This window comes from Chlorocebus sabaeus, chromosome 3, assembly GCF_047675955.1.
Source record: "Chlorocebus sabaeus isolate Y175 chromosome 3, mChlSab1.0.hap1, whole genome shotgun sequence".
In the NCBI taxonomy this organism is placed as follows: Eukaryota; Metazoa; Chordata; class Mammalia; order Primates; family Cercopithecidae; genus Chlorocebus; species Chlorocebus sabaeus.
In genome coordinates, this window is record NC_132906.1 from 4509848 (window position 1) to 4531901 (window position 22054).

At 42.4% G+C, this 22054-nt stretch overlaps 1 protein-coding gene across 1 annotated transcript in view; it reads left to right on the forward strand.

Annotated features, from left to right (window-relative positions):
* Positions 1–22054, forward strand: part of PARP4 (poly(ADP-ribose) polymerase family member 4) — a 95932-nt gene that overhangs the window by 67694 nt on the left and 6184 nt on the right. The window contains exons 28-32 of the mRNA XM_008021753.3: positions 4816–4896; positions 5902–5997; positions 6613–6735; positions 13798–14856; positions 17948–18047. Coding sequence (XP_008019944.3) covers positions 4816–4896; positions 5902–5997; positions 6613–6735; positions 13798–14856; positions 17948–18047 — 1459 coding nt within the window. The remainder of the gene's footprint in view (positions 1–4815; positions 4897–5901; positions 5998–6612; positions 6736–13797; positions 14857–17947; positions 18048–22054) is intronic.

Consider the following 22054-nt stretch of genomic DNA (forward strand, 5'->3'; position numbering starts at 1 on the left):
TAGGGCAGGCCTGGTGGTGACAAAATCTCTAAGCATTTGCTTGTCTGTAAAGGATTTTATTTCTCCTTCACTTATGAAACTTACTTTGGCTGGATATGAAATTCTGGGTTGAAAATTCTTTTCTTTAAGAATGTTGAATATTGGCCCCCACTCTCTTCTGGCTTGTAGCGTTTCTGCCGGGAGGTCTGCTGTTAGTCTGATGGGCCTCCCTTTGTGGGTAACCCGACCTTTCTCTCTGGCTGCCCTTAACATTTTTTCCTTCATTTCAACGTTGGTGAATCTGACAATTATGTGTCTTAGAGTTGCTCTTCTCGAGGATTATCTTTGTTGCATTCTCTGTATTTCCTGAATTTGAATGTTGGCCTGCCTTACTAGGTTGGGGAAGTTCTCCTGGATGATATCCTGCAGAGTGTTTTCCAACTTGGTTCCATTTTCCCTGTCACTTTCAGGCACACCAATCAGACGTAGATTTGGTCTTTTCACATAATCCTATATTTCTTGGAGGCTTTGTTAATTTCTTTTTCCTCTTTTTTCTCTACACTTCCCTTCTCGCTTCATTTCATTCATTTGATCTTCAATTGCTGATACTCTTTCTTCCAGTTGATCAAGTCAGTTACTGAAGCTTGTGCATTTGTCATGTAATTCTTGTGTTACGGTTTTCATCTCTATTTGTTCTTTTAAGGACTTCTCTACATTGGTTATTCTAGTTAGCCATTCGTCACATCTTTTTTCAAGGTTTTTAGTTTCTTTGCACTGGTTACGTAGTTCTTCCTTTAGCTCTGAGAAGTTTGATCGACTGAAGCCGTCTTCTCTCAACTTGTCAAAGTCATTGTCCGTCCAGCTTTCTTCCATTGCTGGTGATGAGCTGTGTTCCTTTGAGGGGGAGATGTGCTCTGATTTTTTGAATTTCCATCTTTTCTGCAATGCTTTTTCCACATCTTTGTGGTTTTCTCTGCCTTTGGTCTTTGATGATGGTGACTTACTGATGGAGTTTTGGTGTGGGTGTCCTTTCTGTTTGTTAGTTTTCCTTGTAACAGTCAGGACCCTCAGCTGCAGGTCTGTTGGAGTTTGCTTGAGGTCCACTCCAGACCCTGTTTGCCTGGGTATCAGCTGCGGAGGCTGCAGAAGATAGAATATTGCTGAACAGCAAGTGTTGCTGTCTGATTCTTGCTCTGGAAGCTTCGTCTCAGAGGTGCACCCAGCCATGTGAGGTGTGAGGTGTTGGTCTGGGGGATGTCCCCCTGTTAAGCTACTCAGGGGTCAGGGACCCACTTGAGCAGGCAGTCTGTCTGTTCTCAGATCTCAACCTCCATGCTGGGAGATCCACTGCTCTCTTTCAAAGCTGTCAGACAGGGACATTTACCTCTGCCAGGGTTTCTGCTGCTTTTTGTTTAGCTCTGCCCTGTCCCTAGACCTGGAGTCTACAGAGGCAGGCAGGCTTTCTTGAGCTGTGATGGGCTCCACCCAGTTCAAGCTTCCAGGCAGCTTTGTTTACCTACTTAAGCCTCAGCAATGGCAGGCGCCTCTCCCCAAGCCTCGCTGCCGCCTTGCAGTTAGATCTCAGACTGCTGTGCTAGCAATGAGGGAGGCTCTGTGGGCATGGGACCCTCCGGGCCAGGTGTGGGATATAATCTCCTGGTGTGCCGTTTTCTAAGACCCTTGGTAAAGCACAGTATTAGGGTGGGAGTTAACCGATTTTCCAGGTGTTGTGTGTCTCAATTTCCTTTGGCTAGGAAAAGGAATTCCCTTCCCCCTTGTGCTTGCCAGGTGAGGCGATACCTCGCCCTGCTTCACCTCTCGCTGGTCAGGTGGCACCCGTGGACCAGCATCAACTGTCCGACATGCCCCAGTAAGATGAACCCGGTACCTCAGTTGAAAATGCAGAAATCACCCATATTCTGTGTCACTCATGCCGGGAGCTGGAGGCTGGAGCTGTTCCTGTTCGGCTATCTTGCTGTAAACTTTCTTAAAACTTTATGAAACATTTTTTACAAGTTTTTTTTTCCAGCTCATCAGCTATCATTATTGTTAGTGTATTTTATGTGTCGCACAAGACAATTCTTCTTCGTCCATTGTGGCCCAGGGAAGCCAAAAGATTGGACACCCCTGCTGTCTGTACTTCCTTTCTTGTTTCCCTGTGTTGAAATTTCATTACATAACGTGGAGATGGGCTGTACGTACAAATGAGTATACTTTCCTTCAGTTTCTAACGCAGCACTTCTTCATCTGGAGTAGTTGGGTCTAGGTGTGTCTATATGGGCATCAGTGGGTGGCAGTAACTGCAATAAAATATGCCATTTATGCATGGAAATTTTGCTAGAGAGGTTCGCAAAGATGTTCATGACTCAATAAAAGTTACATGCCACTGGCCTACTGATGCTATTTAGAAATATTGGTTATGATATTTCTATTATAGAATAGATATAATTCTATAATATAATAGAAATTATAATATATATATAAATGGACTAAGGGTAGATCATATTGTATATTGAGGATGTGGGTTATTTTCCTTTTTTGATTAAAAGCAACTGAATTATGAAAGAAAAAATTCCTTTTTCCCCAATACTCACACCATTTCTGGTTTCCAGATATGTGTTTTTCTCAACCAATTCTCTGACACCAGTTGCATGTCCTACAGTTTAATTCAATTCTGACACTAGCCACCTGGGGTTGGCACAGACCTCACAGGTCTCACGGGGTGAGGGCTCAGTCCCACAAGACTGGTCCCCACTCCAGACACCAGTAGCAAGTAGCGGGTCCCCAGGTTACCCACATTTCTGGTCAGCTCCAAGTCAGTGTTTCCACAGCCCTTTCTCAGGTTCACTAATTTGTGTAACAGCTCATAGAACTCAGGAAATGTTTACCTTAGTATTACTCATGTATTACAAAGAATATTATAAAGGATACAAATTAACAGCCATTAAGAGGTATATAGGGTGAGGCCCAGAAAAGTCCAAGCACAGGAGTTTCTATCTAACATACAGTTGGGGTACACCATCCTCCTGGCACATGAGTGCCGACCCAGAAGCTCCCTGAACCCCTTTAGGTGGGATTTTTAAGGCAGGTTTCGTTACAAAGACCTGGTTGATTAAATCACTGGCCATTGGTGATTAACTGTGCCCTCTCTGGAGGTTGGGGAGTGGGGCTGAAAGTTCCAGTTCTCTAATCATATGGTTAGTTCCCCAGCAACCAGCCCTCATCCTAGGGCCTTTCAAAAGGTCACCTCATTAACATAAACTCAGGTGTGGTTGAAGGGTCCTGTCAGGAATAACAAATACATATATTTCTTATATCTGTAGGGAAGTTCAAACTTTCCCTCTGAAGTTTCCATGTTTGGTCTATAAAATAATCCAACAATAGATGAACAGGGGAAAAGACATGCAGATTTCGTTATATGTGCAAGAGCCACATGAGACTCAAAGAAGGGCCAGATGAGTGAAGTTTTATACTGTACAGAGGCGGGTAGGTGGGGACAGGTTGTGGGAGGAAGAGGGGAGGAAACACATGGTGAGCAAAGGCTTTCTTGTGATGCAGATGAAGTCTGGCAGGCAGCAGCTCTGAGAGAATAGAAGCACCTCTGGTAACAGTTTCTGTATGATCCCTTTAAAGTATGAGACTTTAGCCTCTTATTCCTGGGAGTTCATCTTTCCTAAATCTGGATAAGGCAGATAAGGGGGTCTCAGAGAAAGCCTGTTTGCATCTGCTGTTTACTTCACTGACATAGGATTCCTCTGCAGATGCAAATATTCCCTACAAAAGGACTGCTTTCCAGAGCTACTACTGTGTCTGCTGTCCCTCTGAATAACATCTCAAAATATGCCAAAGAAAGTATCTTTTTGGGGTGGCCTATTTTAGCTTTTTTTGCATATCACAATATCACAAATTATTACCAAGAAGTTTGCGATGTTTGCCCTGGTACTGAATCCACTATAGTTTGGCCTTGAAAGTTCCTAGCCTATATATGCTATTTATGTAGTTTTTTTCTTCAAAGGAGTGTTAATATAACCAGATAAATCATTTCCCAGACATTGCTGGTTTTTTTGTCAAAAATGTATTGCTTACTTTTCAGCATTAAATCGGTATCACTGACTTATTAGTTGCCAGTGACTTATGTATAGAACTTAAGCTCAGTATTGCTTTAAAAATTAGATTTTTGTGGGTAACAATAAGGGAGAATAAATTAAAAGAGTATTTTTAGAAGTTAGATCTAAGGGGGAAAGAAGGTAAAATAATTTTACCTGGGAAGAGGTCGTTTTCCATAAAGGCACAGCAAGTTGTTCTTCCTCTGTGAGAAGCAGCCTTATCAATGACAAAATTACAAGAGTTGGAATTAAGGAAAGTTCCGTCTCTCAGTTGTTGGAGAGGAAGCACCTGGTGGTGCAGTCCTCACCCGCAGAGTGCAGACCATGTTCATGAATGGGCATCCCAGCACCAAGGCGGTTCTTCCTATGGTAGAAAAGAAGTTTCGAATTTTTTAAATAAAATGAATCAGCAAAATGGCCTTTTATAGAAAAAGCAAAACTCTAGGGACAGAAAAGAGATGAGGAGCTGCCAGGGCTGGAGGAAGCTACACAGGGGCACACAGGAACTTTTCAGGGTAAAGAGAATGTTCTGGGCCTTCACTCCAACAGTGGTCACACAACTGTATACATCCCTTAAGACTCATCAAACTGTATATTTAAAAGGAGTGCATTTTACTGTATGCAGGTTATACCTCAATTTTTAAAATGATGTTCTTTGCAAGTCTTCTATTAGAAGCTATATGAATCTTTTTTTTTTTTTTTTTTTTTTGCCTTTGCTGCTTAAACACAGATGATCCACAAGCTGGCAGCCCGAGCTCTAATCAGAGATTACGAAGATGGCATTCTTCACGAAAATGAAACCAGTCATGAGGTTTGTTCTTTCCATTGTAAAAACTATTAAGACATTCTTCTTGAGCATTCTTACATTGATGTATCTGTGGAAATGGAAAGTGAGGTCAGCTGAGTGCAGACTGTGGCGTCATGGCATTCATCACCGTATCTGTGACACTGTGCCCGGGATGTGGGGTGTGTGGTAAATGTTTGTTGAATGAATTAACAGAAGAGTGGATGTCAGTGGTTTCCGGAAAATTCTGTCATGTTTTACTCATCAGAAAAAGTCCGAGGAGGGCTCAGAGAACATTCGCTGAGCGCCTGTAGTGGACGTCACCTCAGATCTCTCGTGTGGTAGCGTTAGTGTTCCCGTCTTAGGAGAGGCCTGCGTGTGAAATGCTGAGTGACCTGCCAAAGTCCACCCGACCCCCCCGTGCTGTGCAGACCAGAGCCTCAGCACAGGGGCCCTCAGGCAGGCCTCCGGGACCGCCCGCTGTTCTCTCAGGGATGAGATTTTCAACCGGGACTGCCCGCTGGTCTCTCAGGGATGAGATCTTCAACAAGGCTGCACGCGTTAGTCCTCAACGCCATCCCCACAAGAAGGTGCCAGCGTGACAGCAGGCCTTGGAGACCCCCACAGTCAGTTCTAGTGACAGACAGTCACCTGGTGGTCTCCCTATTCCCCTCAGATGCCCCTGGCTTGGCAGCCTCTGTGTGCTGTTTTGTTTAAGGCTCCTTTATCCTGAACAAGTCATTGCGTCTTTCCAATTCCTCAGCTTTAAATTGGGAGCCATAGACGGTGAAAGAATGAGGAAGGCCACGGCCCGCGAGAGCGCTCTGTGAACTACAGGGAGCTGAATAATGGAGAGTGACAGTTTCTATGACTAAGTCGGTGCATCTCATTTTAAAGGAAATATTGAGCCACCGATTGAGATGGGACCTGCAATTCAATATTCAGTCTGAAATATATGAATCTTAAGATGATTTATTGACATAGCTAAATAGAAACAAAACAGGACATGACTTATGTTTTATTCTATCCTAGATGAAGAAACAAACCTTGAAATCTCTGATTATTAAACTCAGTAAAGAAAACTCTCTCATAACACAATTTACAAGTTTTGTGGCAGTTGAGAAAAGGGTATGTATTATTGTTAATTCGAGATTAAATTATTTTATTTATATTTTCACATTAAGAGAGTTACCCTTGCTTTGATGGTGAATGACGACCCCCACGCCCTGGGCCTGTGAAGCGTGGGTTGCAGACAGGCCAGCAGACCCGACGAGTCCCAGCCTCCCAGTCATGGGGGGCTTCGGTGTTGGGACTTAGGGTGATCTTTCTAAATGACTTGAGTATGTTATCATTTTTAATGTTATAATCATTAATAGTTAGCAAATGTGTATTTTTTAGATATACTATAATTTTGTTACAGTTTTGGCACTGATCATCTTTTATTAATCCAAGACCCTCAAAAAATAGAAAAGGCCTGGGTTCCATAAGAGCCCCTTCCCCCTTCATAAGTTTAAGGAAAAATTCACCTGACGTGCCCAGCACAGTGGCCAGCACCTGCCAGCGCTCCGTGGAGAGGAAAGCCACTCCAGCTCCCCACTTTCCCTCACGCTTGTGGCGCATGGCACACGCCCCAGTCCCACACACCAGCGTATCCCACACCAACACCCACAGGCTTTAGAGTGTGTCATCATCATTTAATTGGTTAACGTCTGTTTGATTTAATCTATTTGTGATTCAATGTAGGATGAGAAAGAGTCGCCTTTTCCTGATATTCCAAAAGTTTCTGAACTTATTGCCAAAGAAGATGTAGACTTCCTGCCCTACATGAGCTGGCAGGGGGAGCCCCAAGAAGCCGTCACGAACCAGGTAAATGCTGATCACCAAATAAGTTGATATTGTGCTTTTGTTTGTTCACGAAGATGAAGGGAACCCTTTGCTAAAATAGCTCCCTTAATACCTGTACATGAAGAAGTTGTTGTATCCCTGATGATGGAAAATATTCACGCATTTATAAAATGTTGAATGACATCATGTTGCATTACAGAGACTTCACAATGTATGAATGGAGCTGTGTAGACAGAGACTTCACGGCGTATGAATGGAGCTGTGTAGACAGAGACTTCACAATGTATGAATGGAGCTGTGTAGACAGAGACTTCACGGCGTATGAATGGAGCTGTGTAGACAGAGACTTCACAATGTATGAATGGAGCTGTGTAGACAGAGACTTCACGGCGTATGAATGGAGCTGTGTAGACAGAGACTTCACAATGTATGAATGGAGCTGTATAGACAGAGACTTCACAATGTATGAATGGAGCTGTGTAGACAGAGACTTCACAATGTATGAATGGAACTGTGTAGACAGACTTCACAATGTATGAATGGAGCTGTGTAGACAGAGACTTCAGGGCGTATGAATGGAGCTGTGTAGACAGAGACTTCACGGCATATTAATGGAGCTGTGTAGTACAAAAAGAGAACACCTGTGGTTGCGCTTCTATCATGGGCAAATAGATTGTCAGCCGGGAAGCTAAAGTCATTTAGGTAGTGTAATAGGTTTGTCATGAAATTATCCATAAAGTGCTATCTAATAATCTAAATTCACCACCAATATTTCTTAAAGTTTATAGTGCTTTATACTGTGGCCCTTATAACCAGAAATATAATAGAAATTGAAAAATGCGGCTTAAATAAAAATTGGAAGACAAATTCAAAAGCAAAGGAACAAAACAGTGCTGACAACACTCTTAGGTCTCTAGGTTAAAAAAACTAAAATTTCCAAAATTTAAAAATTGAAAATCTGGTCAGGCACCGTGGTTCATGCCTGTAATCCCAGCACTTTGGGAAGCTGAGGTGGGAAAAATCACTTCAGCCCAGGAGTCTGAGACCAGCCTGGGCAACAAAGGGAGACCTCATCTCTACAAAAAGTTTCTTAGGGCAAGCGCAGTGGCTCACACTTTTAATTCTAGCACTTTGGGAGGCCAAGGTAGCAGATATCTTGAGCCCAGAAGTTCAAGACCAGCCTGGGCAACATGGTGAAACCCTGTCGCTACAAAAAAAATAACAAAAATTAGCTGGGCTTGGTGGTGCATGCCTGTAATCCCAGCTACTCAAGAGGCTGTGGCGGGAGGATGCTTGAACCCAGGAGGCAGAGGTTGCAGTGAGCCAAAATGGCACCCCTACACTCCAGCCTGGGTGACAGAGCAAGGATTTGATCATAAATAAGAAAATAATACATGAAAGATGTGCAATCTTGTTGCTAAAAGAAGTTAAAATGTAAACTGCCATGAGATTCCTTTTTATTTTTTAACTGTGTCAGGTTAGCAAAGATCACAAAAAGTAGATGATTGAAAGGCAGTAAAATATAGTGGTTAAGATCACAGGCACTATGGCCAACTGTTCAGGTCTGAACCCCAGCCCGCACTTCACTCTGTGGGACTTGACCTTCCCTGTGCTCCAGTCCTAATGCACTAGTGGGGAGAGCGATAAAATCCACCTTAGGTGGTTATGAAGAGTTCTAAGACCATTACAACACACGTCTAGCTTGTGGCAGATATTCGATAAATATTAGCTGTACTTATTATTCGCCAAGGCGTCTGAAATGGGCACCGTTGCCCAAACAGGTGGGGCAGAAGGCTGACAAGTGGCCTTGGGTTTGCAGGGATACTTGCTTTTTTTTTTTTTATTATTATTTTTTTTGAGATGGAGTGTCGCTCTGTCGCCCAGGCTTGAGTGCAGTGGCATGATCTCGGCTCACTGCAACCTCCGCCTCCTGGGTTCAAGCAATTCTCGTACCTGAGTCTCCTGAGTTGCTGAGATTACAGGTGTGTGCCACCACACTCACCTTATTTTTGTATTTTTAGTAGAGATGGGGTTTCACCATGTTGGCCAGGCTAGTCTCGAACTCCTGATCCACCTGCCTTGGCCTCCCAAAGTGCTGGGACTTCAGGCGTGAGCCACCGCCCCCGGCCTTGCTTTCTTACAGTGCACCCTTTTGTATATTTTGAATTTCGAACCATGGGCATGGATTGCCCATGAAAGAAAAATAATACTTTAAGCCAACACAAGCAAAGAGTTTGGGGAATCAGGAGAAGTTGGAGGTACATTCAGCCAGGCTTAGGCAGCCCTGCAGGCTCACCCACAGGCAGGGCAGATGTTGGCAATATTGTGGGCTCCCACGCTGGTTCAGACTTCCAGGTCAGCCGGAGAGCGGGGCTCAGGGCTGCTTGAAGGAAAGCGAGGGACCAAGCTGAGGGGCTGTGACCTGTGGCCTCTCTGTGACGGCACAAGGGGCCCTTGGAGTGCATTGTTTTGGAAAAAAAAAATCTAATGTATAATTAAGAATCAACTGTTTGTCCTTGAAACAAGACAGACTCACTATTAAAATGGGCCCTGGAAAATATATACTTACCTTATATGTGTTTCAAAAACACACACCCAGAAGAAGCTCTGAAAATGGAGATGGTCATGGTTGCACAATAGTGTGAATGTGCTTCGTTCCACTAAACTCTAAAATGACTAAAATAGCAAACGTTGTTATATACATTTTTCCCACAATAAAAATTAAATTAACAGAGTAAGAGATATGCCCCTACACTCTGCCACACACATAAGTACTTTGTTCACAGCAAAGGTCCGAAGGGATGTATGCCAGAGATCAGATATAACATTCTGTATGGTGTTTATTTTCTTCTTTGTGTCTGTCTACTTGTGTCTGCTTGTATTTTCTAATTTTCTCATAGTGCACATGTGTTGTTTATAGATTTTTTTTTTTTTTGAGACAGGGTCTCACTCTGTTGCCCAGGCTGGAGTGCAGCAGCACGATCATAGTTCACCACAGCCTCGACCTCCTGGGCTCTAGAGATCCTCCTACCTCAGACTCCCAAGTAGCTGGGATTACAGGAGTGAGCCACCATGCCTGGACTGTTTGGAGTTATTTGGTTCTACATTAATTTACGTTTTAATACAGTGTGGTGATAAATTATTTCATAGTATATTTGCAAATACTTTGGATCTTAATACTTCCAGATCCAAACATACCAGATGAAAAATATTATCCATTAGCTTGATTACTTGAAAATTTATATTAGCTGCAATAATTTTCTTGAATGGACCATCTAATTTAGCAAAAATGTCAAGCCTCTGTTACTCTCCCTCGGTATCTGTTTTACCAAAATGTGGCACCTGCAGCATTCCGCATGGAGTCATTCCACCGAATTCACTAACAGAAGCCAGCCACAAGAGAGCCCGGGACAACCGGGTCTGTTTGGTCCTTCCCGACTCACTGAAACTTGGGGCATTTCCTTATTTGATACGTCTTCATTGTGAAATAAGACCTTCCAGGGAGTGCAACACCGTTTCTGCTGGGACGCGCTCAGCAAGAACAGCACTCTGTGCTGGGTGCTTGTGTCCTCCCACAGCTACCCCTGGGCTTAGGCTCAGTGTCTTCTACACCAACCCCAAGTCCACTTTGTTCCCTCCCGCTCATGAAAGCACATTGAGAAGACGCAAGAGGCAGAGATTTTAAAAACCTAGCTCCTAATCCAAGTTTTTAAAGTAAATCATTTATAAAATTAAATGCTATAACTCTTAGCAAGAAATTGAAGGCACTGAAGCGGAGGGTCCAGAGCCCATGCTGTTCCTTAAATCAGGGGTCTCCAACCCCCAGTCCGTGGCCTGTGAGGAACTGGGCTGCACAGCAGGAGGTGAGGGGCGGTGAGCGAGCATTACCACCTGAGCTGCGCCTCCTGTCATGTCAGCAGTGGCAGTAGATTCTCATGGGAGCCCCGAACCCTGTTGTGAACTGCGCATGGAGGGGTCTAGGTGCTCCTTCTGAGAATCTAATGCCTGATGATCTGAGGTGGAATCGTTTCATCCCAAAACCATCTGCCCCACCCCTGTCCATGGAAAAATTGCCTTCCATGAAACCAGTCCCTGCTGCCATAAAGGTTGGGGGCCACACCTTAGGTGATCAAGGTGGGGAAGGGAAAGAGGAAGCAAGTGAGTGATTTTGGCCAATAGGAGAATCATAATGAGGCCAGCCACGGTGGCTCACACCTGTAATCCCTATACTTTGGGAGGCCAAGGTGGGTGGATCACCCAAGGTCAGGAGTTCAAGACCAGCCTGGCCAACATGGTGAAACCCTGTCTCTACTAAAAAATACAAAATACTATCCAAGAAGCAATTTTATAAAATTAAACAAAAATAACCCATATTTCTCAGTAGGATTTTTTTTTTTTTTTTTTTTTGAGATGGAGTCTTGCTCTGTCACGCAGGCTGGGGTACAGTGACTATTCACAGGCTGTATCACAGAGCACTACAGCTTTGAACTCCTGGCCTCCAGCGATCCTCTCACCTCAGCCTGCTGAGTAGCTGAGCAGCTGGGATGTTCCACAATACCTGACTTAATCAAATTTTTGATCTTTGCAAATCTTACAGGTGAAACTTGTTGGTTGGTGACTTGTAAGTTTTTGTTTCTTTATGAATGAAGAGGAGCATGTTTTATATTCTTACAGCCCTATGTGTCCCTTCCTGTGTGTTATCTGTTCATGTCTTTTATCTTTGTATTGAGATTTTAGTCATTTTCTTATTTATCGTAGGAAAGCTTTCTGTTAAGGGAAATTAGCCCTTTGTGCTATGAGTTGTGAAAATGTGTTTCCTAGTTTTCCACGTGTTATTTTGATGTTGCTTATTGTCTTTTTGTCATGCAGATTTTTTAATGCTGTCAAATTTTTAATCTTTGTGTTTCTTCTTTTTGTTTAGTGTTGTTTTGCTTTTCATCATGCTTAGAAATACCTTTCCTAGTCAGAGATTATACTTTAAAAATTTTTCCCACTATTTCTTTAAATAGTTTTATGTTTTCATGTTTACATTTAATTTTTCATCCGATTGAAATTTATCCTGGCATAGGATAAGAGATATGGAACCAACGTTTTTCTTTTCTAGATGGCTACTCCTTTTCCTCCTGTTGACTTGAAATGCCACCATCATAATGTAGTAATTCTCAGTTTTAGGAGCTATTGCTGGACTTGCCTACTCTGTTCCTTGATTCATCTACTATAATTATTGTAATTTTATAAGAGACTTTAATATCTGATAGTTCTAGTCTATCACTATTGGTCTTTTCCAGTTTGCTTCTCTAATTTTTAAAAATTTAACCTCTGGTTAGCATTATTTTTAAATACATCTTTTCATATGTTCTATAATATTAATTATTCAGATGTATACTTGAAATTTGACTGAGTTGGGAAAGGACTATTCCTTTTTTAAATAGTTCATATTCACAGGTAAAATTACAGGCTAATTATTTCAAAAATATCAAGGACTTGTCATCCATAAAAAACTGGATTTTAAGACCGGGCATTGTGGCTCAAGCCTGTAATCCCAGCACTTTGGGAGGCCAAGACGGGCAGATCACGAGGTCAGGAGATTGAGACCATCCTGGCTAACACGGTGAAACCCTGTTTCTACTAAAAAATACAAAAAACTAGCCGGACGAGGTGGCGGGCACCTGTAGTCCCAGCTACTCGGGAGGCTGAGGCAAAAGAATGGCGTAAACCCGGGGGGTGGAGCTTGCAGTGAGCTGAGATCCGGTCACTGCACTCCAGCCTGGGCGACAGAGTGAGACTCTGTCTCAAAAAAAAAAAAAAAGAAAAAAAAAAAAGATGGATTTTATACATGCAACTTTTAAAGGAACACTCTTTACATTTAGATTGAAACAATAATAGTAATACAGCATCCCTCAAAATTTGTTTTACATACATATTGTTCATATTCTGGTATAATTATATGTTCATTTAATTACTTTAAAGCTTTTGGCTGGACACAGTGTCTCATGCCTGTAATCCTAGCACTTTGAGGGGCCAGGCTGAGACGATCACTTGAGCCCAGGAGTTCAAAACCAGCCTGGTCAACATAATGACACCACATCTCTACAAAAGAATAATTTAAAAATTAGCCGGGCGTGGTGGCATATGCTCATAGTCCCAGCTACTGGGGAGGCTGAGGCAACAGGATCGCTTGAACCCAGGAGTTCAAGGCTATAGTGATTGTGATTGCGTCATTGCACTCCAGCCCCAGGCAACAGAGCAAGACTCTGTCTCAAAACTAAATAAAGCTTTTGAGAACGTTCTTCCATTTTCTCATTTTCTTAATATTGCTGTAAAGCAGTGTAAAAGACCGGAATAATTTACTTCAAATGACTGTCTCGTTTGAGGCCTAACTTACACACTGTGATACTGCTCATTGTAAAATCTTGGGCAAGCCACTTCTGTGCTCCGCCGTTCGCTCCTGTGTAAAATGAGGGGTGTTTAAAATTCCACAATTCTAAGAACTGCGAGAGAAGTCTTTCAATATATTGATTGCTGATATTCTCTCCAGGTCTCAGCTTCCACGTCTAGAAAAAGAGGGCCTTGTACTAAAATGATCTTGAATGTCTCTGATGACATTACTTTCTCTCTCTCTCTCTCTCTCTTTCTTTTTTGAGACAGAGTGCTGCCCTCTCACCCAGGCTGGAGAGCAGTGGTACAAATCTGCCCTCATAGCTGCCTCAGCTTCCCAGGCTTAAGCACTCCTCCTGCCTCAGCCTCCCAGATGGCTGGGACTATAGGTGTGAGCCACGACACCTGGCTAATTTTTTATTTTTTGTAAAGATGGAGCCTCACTATGTCGCCTACGCTGTCCTCAAACTCCTAGCCTCAAGCGATCCTTCCTCCTTGGCCTCCCAAAGTGCTGAGATTACAGGCGTGAGCCGCCGCACCCAGCACTGGTGTTATTTTCAACATCCCAGCTCACATCGATGATCCTGATTCTGGATGAGCAACTGCCTGGTGGGTGGGAAGTCAAGTGCTAGGAAGAATGTTTGCTTGATTGTGCTTTTTATTCTGTGTTTTCTCCTTACATTAATAATTCTCTCTTCTGGGCAGTCTCTTTTAGCATCCTCTGAGTGGCAAGAAGTACGTTCATCCAAACGGGCTAAAAGAAAAATGAAATTATCTCAGCCAAAAGTTTTTGAAGATGTTGAAGAGGATGGCTTAGATGTACTACCAGCTTTTACATCAAGTTTGAAATGTGAAGGTGTGGAAAAGCTGTTGGATTTAAGTCGGACAGAGTCATGTCAACCAACAGCAACTGAACCACTATTTAGGAAAGTCAGTCCACTGGAAACATCTACTTCTAGCTTTTTTCGTGTTTCTGCTCCAGCCTTTGGTTCCTCTCTTCCCCTGGCTGCCCGCTCTTACAGTCCTGCTTCCATGCCTTTTGCCTCCCATGGTCAGGGAGCTGGTTTTGGTTTTGCTCCTCCTCCCAGACAGTTGGATGCATCTCTATTCAGCCAAGGCCCTGTGCCTGGCAGTTGTGCTGACTGGATCCCACAGTCGGCATCTCATCCCACAGGGCCTCTCCAGAACGTACCTTGTGTACCCTTCTGTGGCTTTCCTTTTTCAGAGGGCTCATTGAGCTCCACACAGCCTGCTCCGCCACCACTTCCTGGAGGCTATACCCCCAGGCCTTCTGCTGGCACCTTCCCTGAGCTAGATGCTCCCCAGCTTCGTTTCTCTCTTCCTACAGATCCTGATCCCATCAGAGGTTTTGGGTCTTATCATCCCTCTGTTTCCTCTCCTTTTCATTTTCAACCTTCCGCAGCCTCTTTGACTGCCAACCATAGGGTGCCAATAGCCCCTGCCTTACCTAAGACTCTTTGCAGTCAGTCCTGGACTACCCCAGTAGATCTCTGTCTTCTAGAAGAATCAGTAGGCAGTCTCGAAGGAAGTCAGTTGCCTGGCTTTGGTTTTCAAAGTTTTGAAACAGAAAGTCATGAACTATCAGAAGTGCTTCCAGACAGCTGCTTTTTACAAATAAAATGTGATACAGCAGATGACAGTATCCCATGCTTTCCGGAAGTAATAGAGGAGGATGAAATAGTGTGCACACAACACTGGCAGGATGCTGTGCCTTGGACAGAACTCTTCAGTCTACAGACAGAGGTATGTGTCTTATTTCTCCTTAAATCTGTGATTAGCTGGCTTCATAGTTTAGAACAGTGCTACTCAAAGCAGCCGGTCAAGGAACTGTCTATCGTCAGTCTGTAGTGAAGTAAGGGGCTTGTGCACTGGGGTATAAGTCATACTGCTGCTTTCATTGAGGAACTCTTGCTACAAAACAAAACAGACAGCTGAAAGAAACAGTGTGCTTGATGCTGGCTGGTGTTTCTCTACCAACATTAGACCAGAACCTCATGCTGGTGAATGTTACTATTCCTCACATGAACATGAACATCCCCGAACAGATGATGGGGTGAAATCTTAATTTCCTAGATTCTAGAACTAATGGATTGTAATCCATTGAAATTTCCCACTGTGAAGTACAGCACAAGCACTTGTACATATACTCTCAATATTTTCACATAAGGTCATGGGAATACAGCTATTGTTCAGCATGTGTATTGTGTTAGAGCTTATCGTTCCGTTTGTTATGCTAATAAACACCCTGTAGATTTGGCTTCTGCACTGGTACTAAGACCCAATCTTGCACCTGCGATTATTTGTTTTGATGTAAAGTAGTTTAGTGAAATGGAAAGGCCTTGATGTAGCATAAAAGTAAGTGTGAGTCCCAGCCCACTTTGTGATTTGGGGCAAGTCAGGTAACCTGTCTGAGCCTCAGTTTCCTCATCCATATAGTGGAGATAATGATAGTGTCTACTTCACAGAGTGGGTTTGAGGTTTAAACAGGATAATGACAGCTGCCCAGTTTCCCTACTTGAGACAGTGCACGCACAAGCCTGCCACGAGCATACTGCCGGTGGTCAAGAGTGTGGATCCCATGGCCACTCCTGGCTCTGCTGCTGGTTAGCTATGTGACTTTAGACAAATTGCTTCACCTTTCTGTGCCACCATGTTCTCATCTCCAGTGTGGGTGTGATAATAGTTGTTGGGGTGATCAGACCCAACACCAGGTCATGGGGGTGACAAAGTCTGGTGGAGTCAAAGGATTGAGAAAAAGTTTGAGAGAGAAAGGTGGGACACCAGTGGGCCATCGCTATCATGGAGGCTGTGAAGGCCTCGAGCTCTGGGAGCCCACAGTATTTATTGGTAATCCAACAAAGAAACAGGCGGTGGGAATGTGGAGGTTGAAAGGACACGTTGCATTAAGCACATGATTTACAGCTGTGATGGTTTAGCATTTATATGGAACATGTTCTGCTACTTGAGATAATGGGAATAGGAGCCTAGGAAGGCTAGAAGCAAGGAGCCAGCAAGTCTAGACACATTCCAGAGGACATTATGCAAGCCCTGCCTCAGTTTCCCTCCCAATACTCAGCTTTTTCCCAACAATAGTACTCCGCAGGAAGTGGCTAAACATATAAAAGAACAGCACTTGGTAATAGTTCTCTATGGGTTGGTACATACTATTACTGCTGTCATTTTTCAAGGTATTGCCATAGATTCTTCAACCTGTGCACCTGCCTAGGGCCACACCCTGCTTTCTGCTCCCTGTGTTAGTTTCCCTAGGGCCTGGATTCTGTCTCCTTTGAGGTTAATATTCCCAAGCTCAGGCTTAGCACACCCTCCTCTGCATGTAATGGGGCAGGCAGATGATGGGGGGTGCAGGGAAGGTAGTTTTAAAGTACATGTTTAATGTAACAATTTTATACTTAGAAAAAAACTCATTTTCTTATTTCAGACTACATCAGGGTACATTTTTAGGTTAAACAAAAGGAATCATGCTGGAGGTCATAGGCCTGTACAATACAGGGCCTATGACTGACAATCCGATATGGTATACTTAAACATTTGCTAAGAGGTCTATCTTATGTTAAGTACTCTTTCCACAAAAGGGAAAAAAACAAAACAAAAGGGGTGGAAGAAAAGTTCTGGAAGTGGTGGCTGAGTTTATGGCATTGATAAGTGATGGTTTGATGGTTTCGCGGGTGTGTACTTATCTCCAAACACATCAAGTTGTATACATTAAATATTGGTGACTTTTTGTAGGTCAATCATATTTCAATAAAGTGGGATTTTTTAAAAGAGGGAATCATGCTATTTAAAAGTTTGAGAAATACTGGTTCAATGCTCATTGCTAGTTGACAACGCAGTAGGGTGACTATAGCTAACAATACATTGAATATGTCAAAATAGCTAGAAGAAAATATTTGAAATGTTGCCAACACAAAGACATCATAAATGTTCAAGGCGATGAAATCCTAAATACCCTGACCTGACTATTTCACATTCTATGCATATATTAAAATTTCATGTGTACCCCAAAATACGTACAAGTATTATGTATCAATAAAAAATGAAATAAAGCATTGCTAGAAGAAAAAAAAGTACCACTTAAAACAATCTCCACACATGAGCCTCTTCCCACACTTTTTATAAATGCCAGCAGATATGTAGTATTCATAGCATTTATGAGGTGCCAACCAATACTATGTCACTAGTGTATGAAGAACTTTATTTTACAGTAATAAAAATATCAGAAATGCTTTAACTGAAATTAAATTTTTTTTTTTTTTTTTTTTTTTGGAGACGGAGTCTCGCTCTGTCGCCCAGACTGGAGTGCAGTGGCCGGATCTCAGCTCACTGCAAGCTCCGCCTCCCAGGTTTACGCCATTCTCCTGCCTCAGCCTCCCGAGTAGCTGGGACTACAGGCGCCCGCCACCTCGCCTGGCTAGTTTTTTTATATTTTTTAGTAGAGACGGGGTTTCACTGGGTTAGCCAGGATGGTCTCGATCTCCTGACCTCGTGATCCGCCCGTCTCAGCCTCCCAAAGTGCCGGGATTACAGGCTTGAGCCACCGCGCCCGGCCTGAAATTAAATTAATGGAAACTTATATTTATCACATAACTTCTTTTTTCATTTAATTTGTTAAAATTTTATTTTAGATGCAGAGGTACATGTACAGGTTTATTACATGGGCATACTGTGTGGTGCTGAGGTTTGGGCTTCTAATTATCTTGTTGCCCAAGTAGTGAACATATGTTTTTCAACCCTTGCCTCTCTCCTTCCCCCACTACATAACTTGTGTGATAAAATGTGAATAATATAACTTGCATTCGTTTTCTTAATTTTGTAGGATGGCTTCTGGAAACTTACACCAGAACTGGGACTTATATTAAATCTTGATACAAATGCTTTGCACAGCTTTCTTAAACAAAAAGGCATTCAATCTCTGGGTGAGTCACTATCTTCCCATTTATTAAGTCATTATTTTCACTCATTCATAAGCATGCTCCTAATTGTTGTAAACTATTTTGTAAACTAGTGTACTAATGTAATAATTATGAAAGTTATATTTGAATGGAATTATATTTAACCATCAAAGGAAATGGGAGATGGGTTTCTAGTCATATTTTTGCCACTAATTAGGGTATTATCTGAGCAAATTTATTAGCATAAATAGCACCAACTGCTATAAAAAAAATCTCAGAAGCTTAACATAATCAAAGATTACTTTCTTGTCCCTATCACAGTAAAATATCAGTCAGGAAGAAAGTTCCACTGATGTGGTCATTTAGAGACCTTGACTCCTTCCATATTGTGACTCTGCCATCTTCAATATATGTCTTTAAAATTATGCTGGTAAGAAAGAAGAACAAATATTACCCTGGCATCGTCCCCCTGCTAGACAAGAGGAAGAACACTAGTCACATAGCCCCAACCATGTACGAAGGCCTGAGAAATGTACAGTTAAGCTGTGTGTCCAGGAGGAGAAAACAGCTCTGATGAGCACCTAGCCAGCCTCTGCCAGAGGCAGTGGTTCAACCTCTGGATCTGTTTCCTGTCATGACAACACAGGGGATAGGTGAGGAAGTCCTGAGCATCCTTGACCCAGCAAGTAGTTTAAAGGTCAAATGCTAGCCCTAAGACAGGAGCTGTTTGTTTGTTTGTTTTGAGACAAGGTCTGGCTCCGTTGCCCAGGTTGGAGTGCAGTGGTACTATCTTGGCTTACTGCAACCTCCACCTCCCAGGCTCAAGGGATCTTCCCACCTAAGCCTCCTGAGTAGCTGGGACTACAGGCACCTGCCACCATGCCTGACTAATTTTTGTATTGTTTTTTGGTAGAGATGGGGTTTTGCCATGTTGTCCAGTGTGGCCTTGAACTCGTGAGCTCAAGCAATCTGCCCACCTTGGCCTCCCAAAGTGTTGGGATTACAGGCATGAGCCACCGTGCTCAGCCTGGAGGTTTTTTTTTTTAAATAAAATACACATTATTAAACAACTAGCCAATATGCATGGATAGACAGAACAGCAGTGTCTCACTGGCCCACCATCACCTCTAAAATGCCAGAGTTTTCATATTCCAGACTGGGTGGGTGGGCATTATGTATAACCTGTTTGACCTGCACTGGGCCGAAAAGGGGTGATGACAATTTACTTGGGGAGTGAGTGCTTGTTCCTGGAATAATAGAAGAGCCTGTATCTGACTAACTCTCCTGCCACTAACAGTTATTAACTTTGAATAAAATGTTCAAAACCATTCTTTGAAGGCCAGGAGAATAATCAAAAACAGGCAGAAACTAGAGTGAACATAATCTTTGAAAGAAAGAAAGCCAACTAGGTGGGCTCTACGTGTATCCAGCTTGTCACCTAATGGCATTTCTCAGCTCATGAGACACAGTGGGAGGTTTGAACTAAAACAGGAAGTCTTTCTGGGATGAGGACATGGGGTTGGAGTTTGAGGTTGCCAAAGTGGCTGGAAGTTAAGGATTAAAATCCTATAAAGGAGGGAACCACAGAGCAGGGAGCTCTGAAATCTGCATCCAAATGCCCCTCAGATCCTTGGCTCTCTCCTAACGTATACATATACAGGGTGCAGCCTCAAGGAATCCAGAAAAAAGCAACAGCTGGGAAGCTACAGAGCTAACCAGAGATTGCAGCTGCTGCCTAGTACTGGCCAGAGTTTAGAGTTCAAGTTGCACCAAATCAGACTTTATGAATATCTTTCCATTGAAACTGTAAAAGGGTCATGAGGATCATATCTCATGATCAAGGACTATACCCCAGGACAAAGGGATAAGCCAAAATAGACCCATCCTAATAAAGCCTAAAACAAAGCCTACACAGGATCCACCAGAACAAAACTGAACACTCTTTAGAGTAAGATAGCATAGCTGAGCGTCTCTACGAGGTGTCATTTTTAATGTTCAGTATGGAATGAAAATTTAATAACATACGAAGAAGCAGGACAACATGACTTGTGATCAAGGGGAAAATGGGCTATAAATGCTGACCCACAGATGACCCAGATGTTAGAATTAGCAGACACAGACTTTAAAACTGCTTTTAAAAATATAGTGAAGGATTGACTTACCAGAAAAGGATGGAATGGGTGAATAAATGGCAGAATCTCAGCAAATAGATGGAAACTATAAGGAAGAACCAAATGAAAATCCTGGAACTGGAAAATATAGTATCTGCAATGAAAAGGTCATTGAATGAGCTTAACAACAGAATGGACAGAACAGGAAAAAAAATCATTTAATTCAATTGACAATATACTCAGTAAACTTAACTGAAATACAGAAAGAAAAAAATAGAATGAAAAATGAACAGAGGAGCCAAGACTGTGGAATGGTATCAAAAGATTTCACATTTGTGTAACTAGGGTTTCAGAAAGTGAAAGGGTAGACAGAAAAATGTTTGAACACCTTTGTAAAATTGATCCAAAACAGCACCTTTCAGATCCAAGAAACTCAGCAGAACTCCAAGCACAATAAATACAAAAATGACCACATTTAGATAGGCCAGAGTCAAACTGTTGAAAACCAAAGATAAGCCAGGCATGGTGGCTCACACCTGTAATGCCTGCACTTTGGGAGGCCAAAGCGGGCAGATCACTTGAGCTCAGGATTTTGAGATCAGCCTGGCCAACATGGTGAAACCCCATCTCTACAAAAATACAAAAATTAGCCAGGCATGGTGGCGTGTACCTGTGGTTCTAGCTACTGAGAAGGCAGAGGTGGGAGGATCACCTGAGCCCTGGGATGTTGAGGCTGCAGTGAGCCATGATTGTGCCACTGCACTCCAGCCCAGGTGACAGAGTGAGATAAAAATTCAAGATAAATATATTGTCACGTGAGGCTGGAGCTCAGGGAAGAGGTCAGAATTGGAAAAGACGGAGAATTCTCAACATGAGTAGTATTTAAAGCCTGGCTCTAGATGAGGTCACCCAAAGAAAGAAGGTAGTCTGAGCAGAGCAGGTGCTAGGACCAGCCTGCCACACGACAGTGTTTAGTGTTCAGACTGGACGAGAAACAGCAAAGACGCTGAGAAGGAGCAGACTGAGAAACAAGAGGAAAACTGGAGAAAATTGAGTCACAGATGCAAGGGGATGGGATTTCATGGATGTAACTTTTCCATGGGCTTTTCCTGTGTTTCTCTGTATTGCTGTGTATTTTCCGTGTTATTTTTCTGTAAGCATGTGCTTTTCTGCCTTTCTTCCTCTACATAGCCTCAAGCTGTCTGATTTTTTTCTCTGACTTGTTTTTATATCTGTACCCAACTTTGTCTTGTGTCCTCTTCTTCGTTTCTCTTTTATCATCCCTTCTCCTTCTGAATTTGTTTTTTAAGTGACGCTGATACACATTAGGCATTTCATCAGTTTACTATTTATTATATTATTCTTGGAGTTATATGCTGCTTATTATGAATATTGCTTAAAAATTAGTCTAACATTTTGTAAATAATACCCAAAAAATAAGCCACAAAAGAATCCAGCAAATTAAACTGCTTTGTCTCCATTGATTTTTCTTTCGTGGGACAATGGCTTGGTTTTGTTATTTTGTTTTTAAAAATTTATTCAATTCCTTTTTTCTCTACTAAGAACATTATATTACTTAATAAAAGCCCCCTTATGAGCAGTTTTGGCTACCTCAACGATGTAAAATTAATGGTGTATATGCAGATATGTGCATACTCTGCAAGGTCCTTTTGTCTTTTCTCAAAGTAATTGTATATTCTTAATTATAAGACAGAGATTTGTTTTTTTTTCCTTCCCTAAAACTGTTTTTTGGCTGTGTAAAACAAAAAACAAAAGCTGCTTGCATTTTTTAAATAAAAATGGGTTAATTCTGAGTTCAACACATGTAAACATTCATTTTTCAATTTTGATATTTTGTAATATAGTAACATATCTTGGATACCTATAGGTACTAACCACTAGAAATAATTTGATACACCA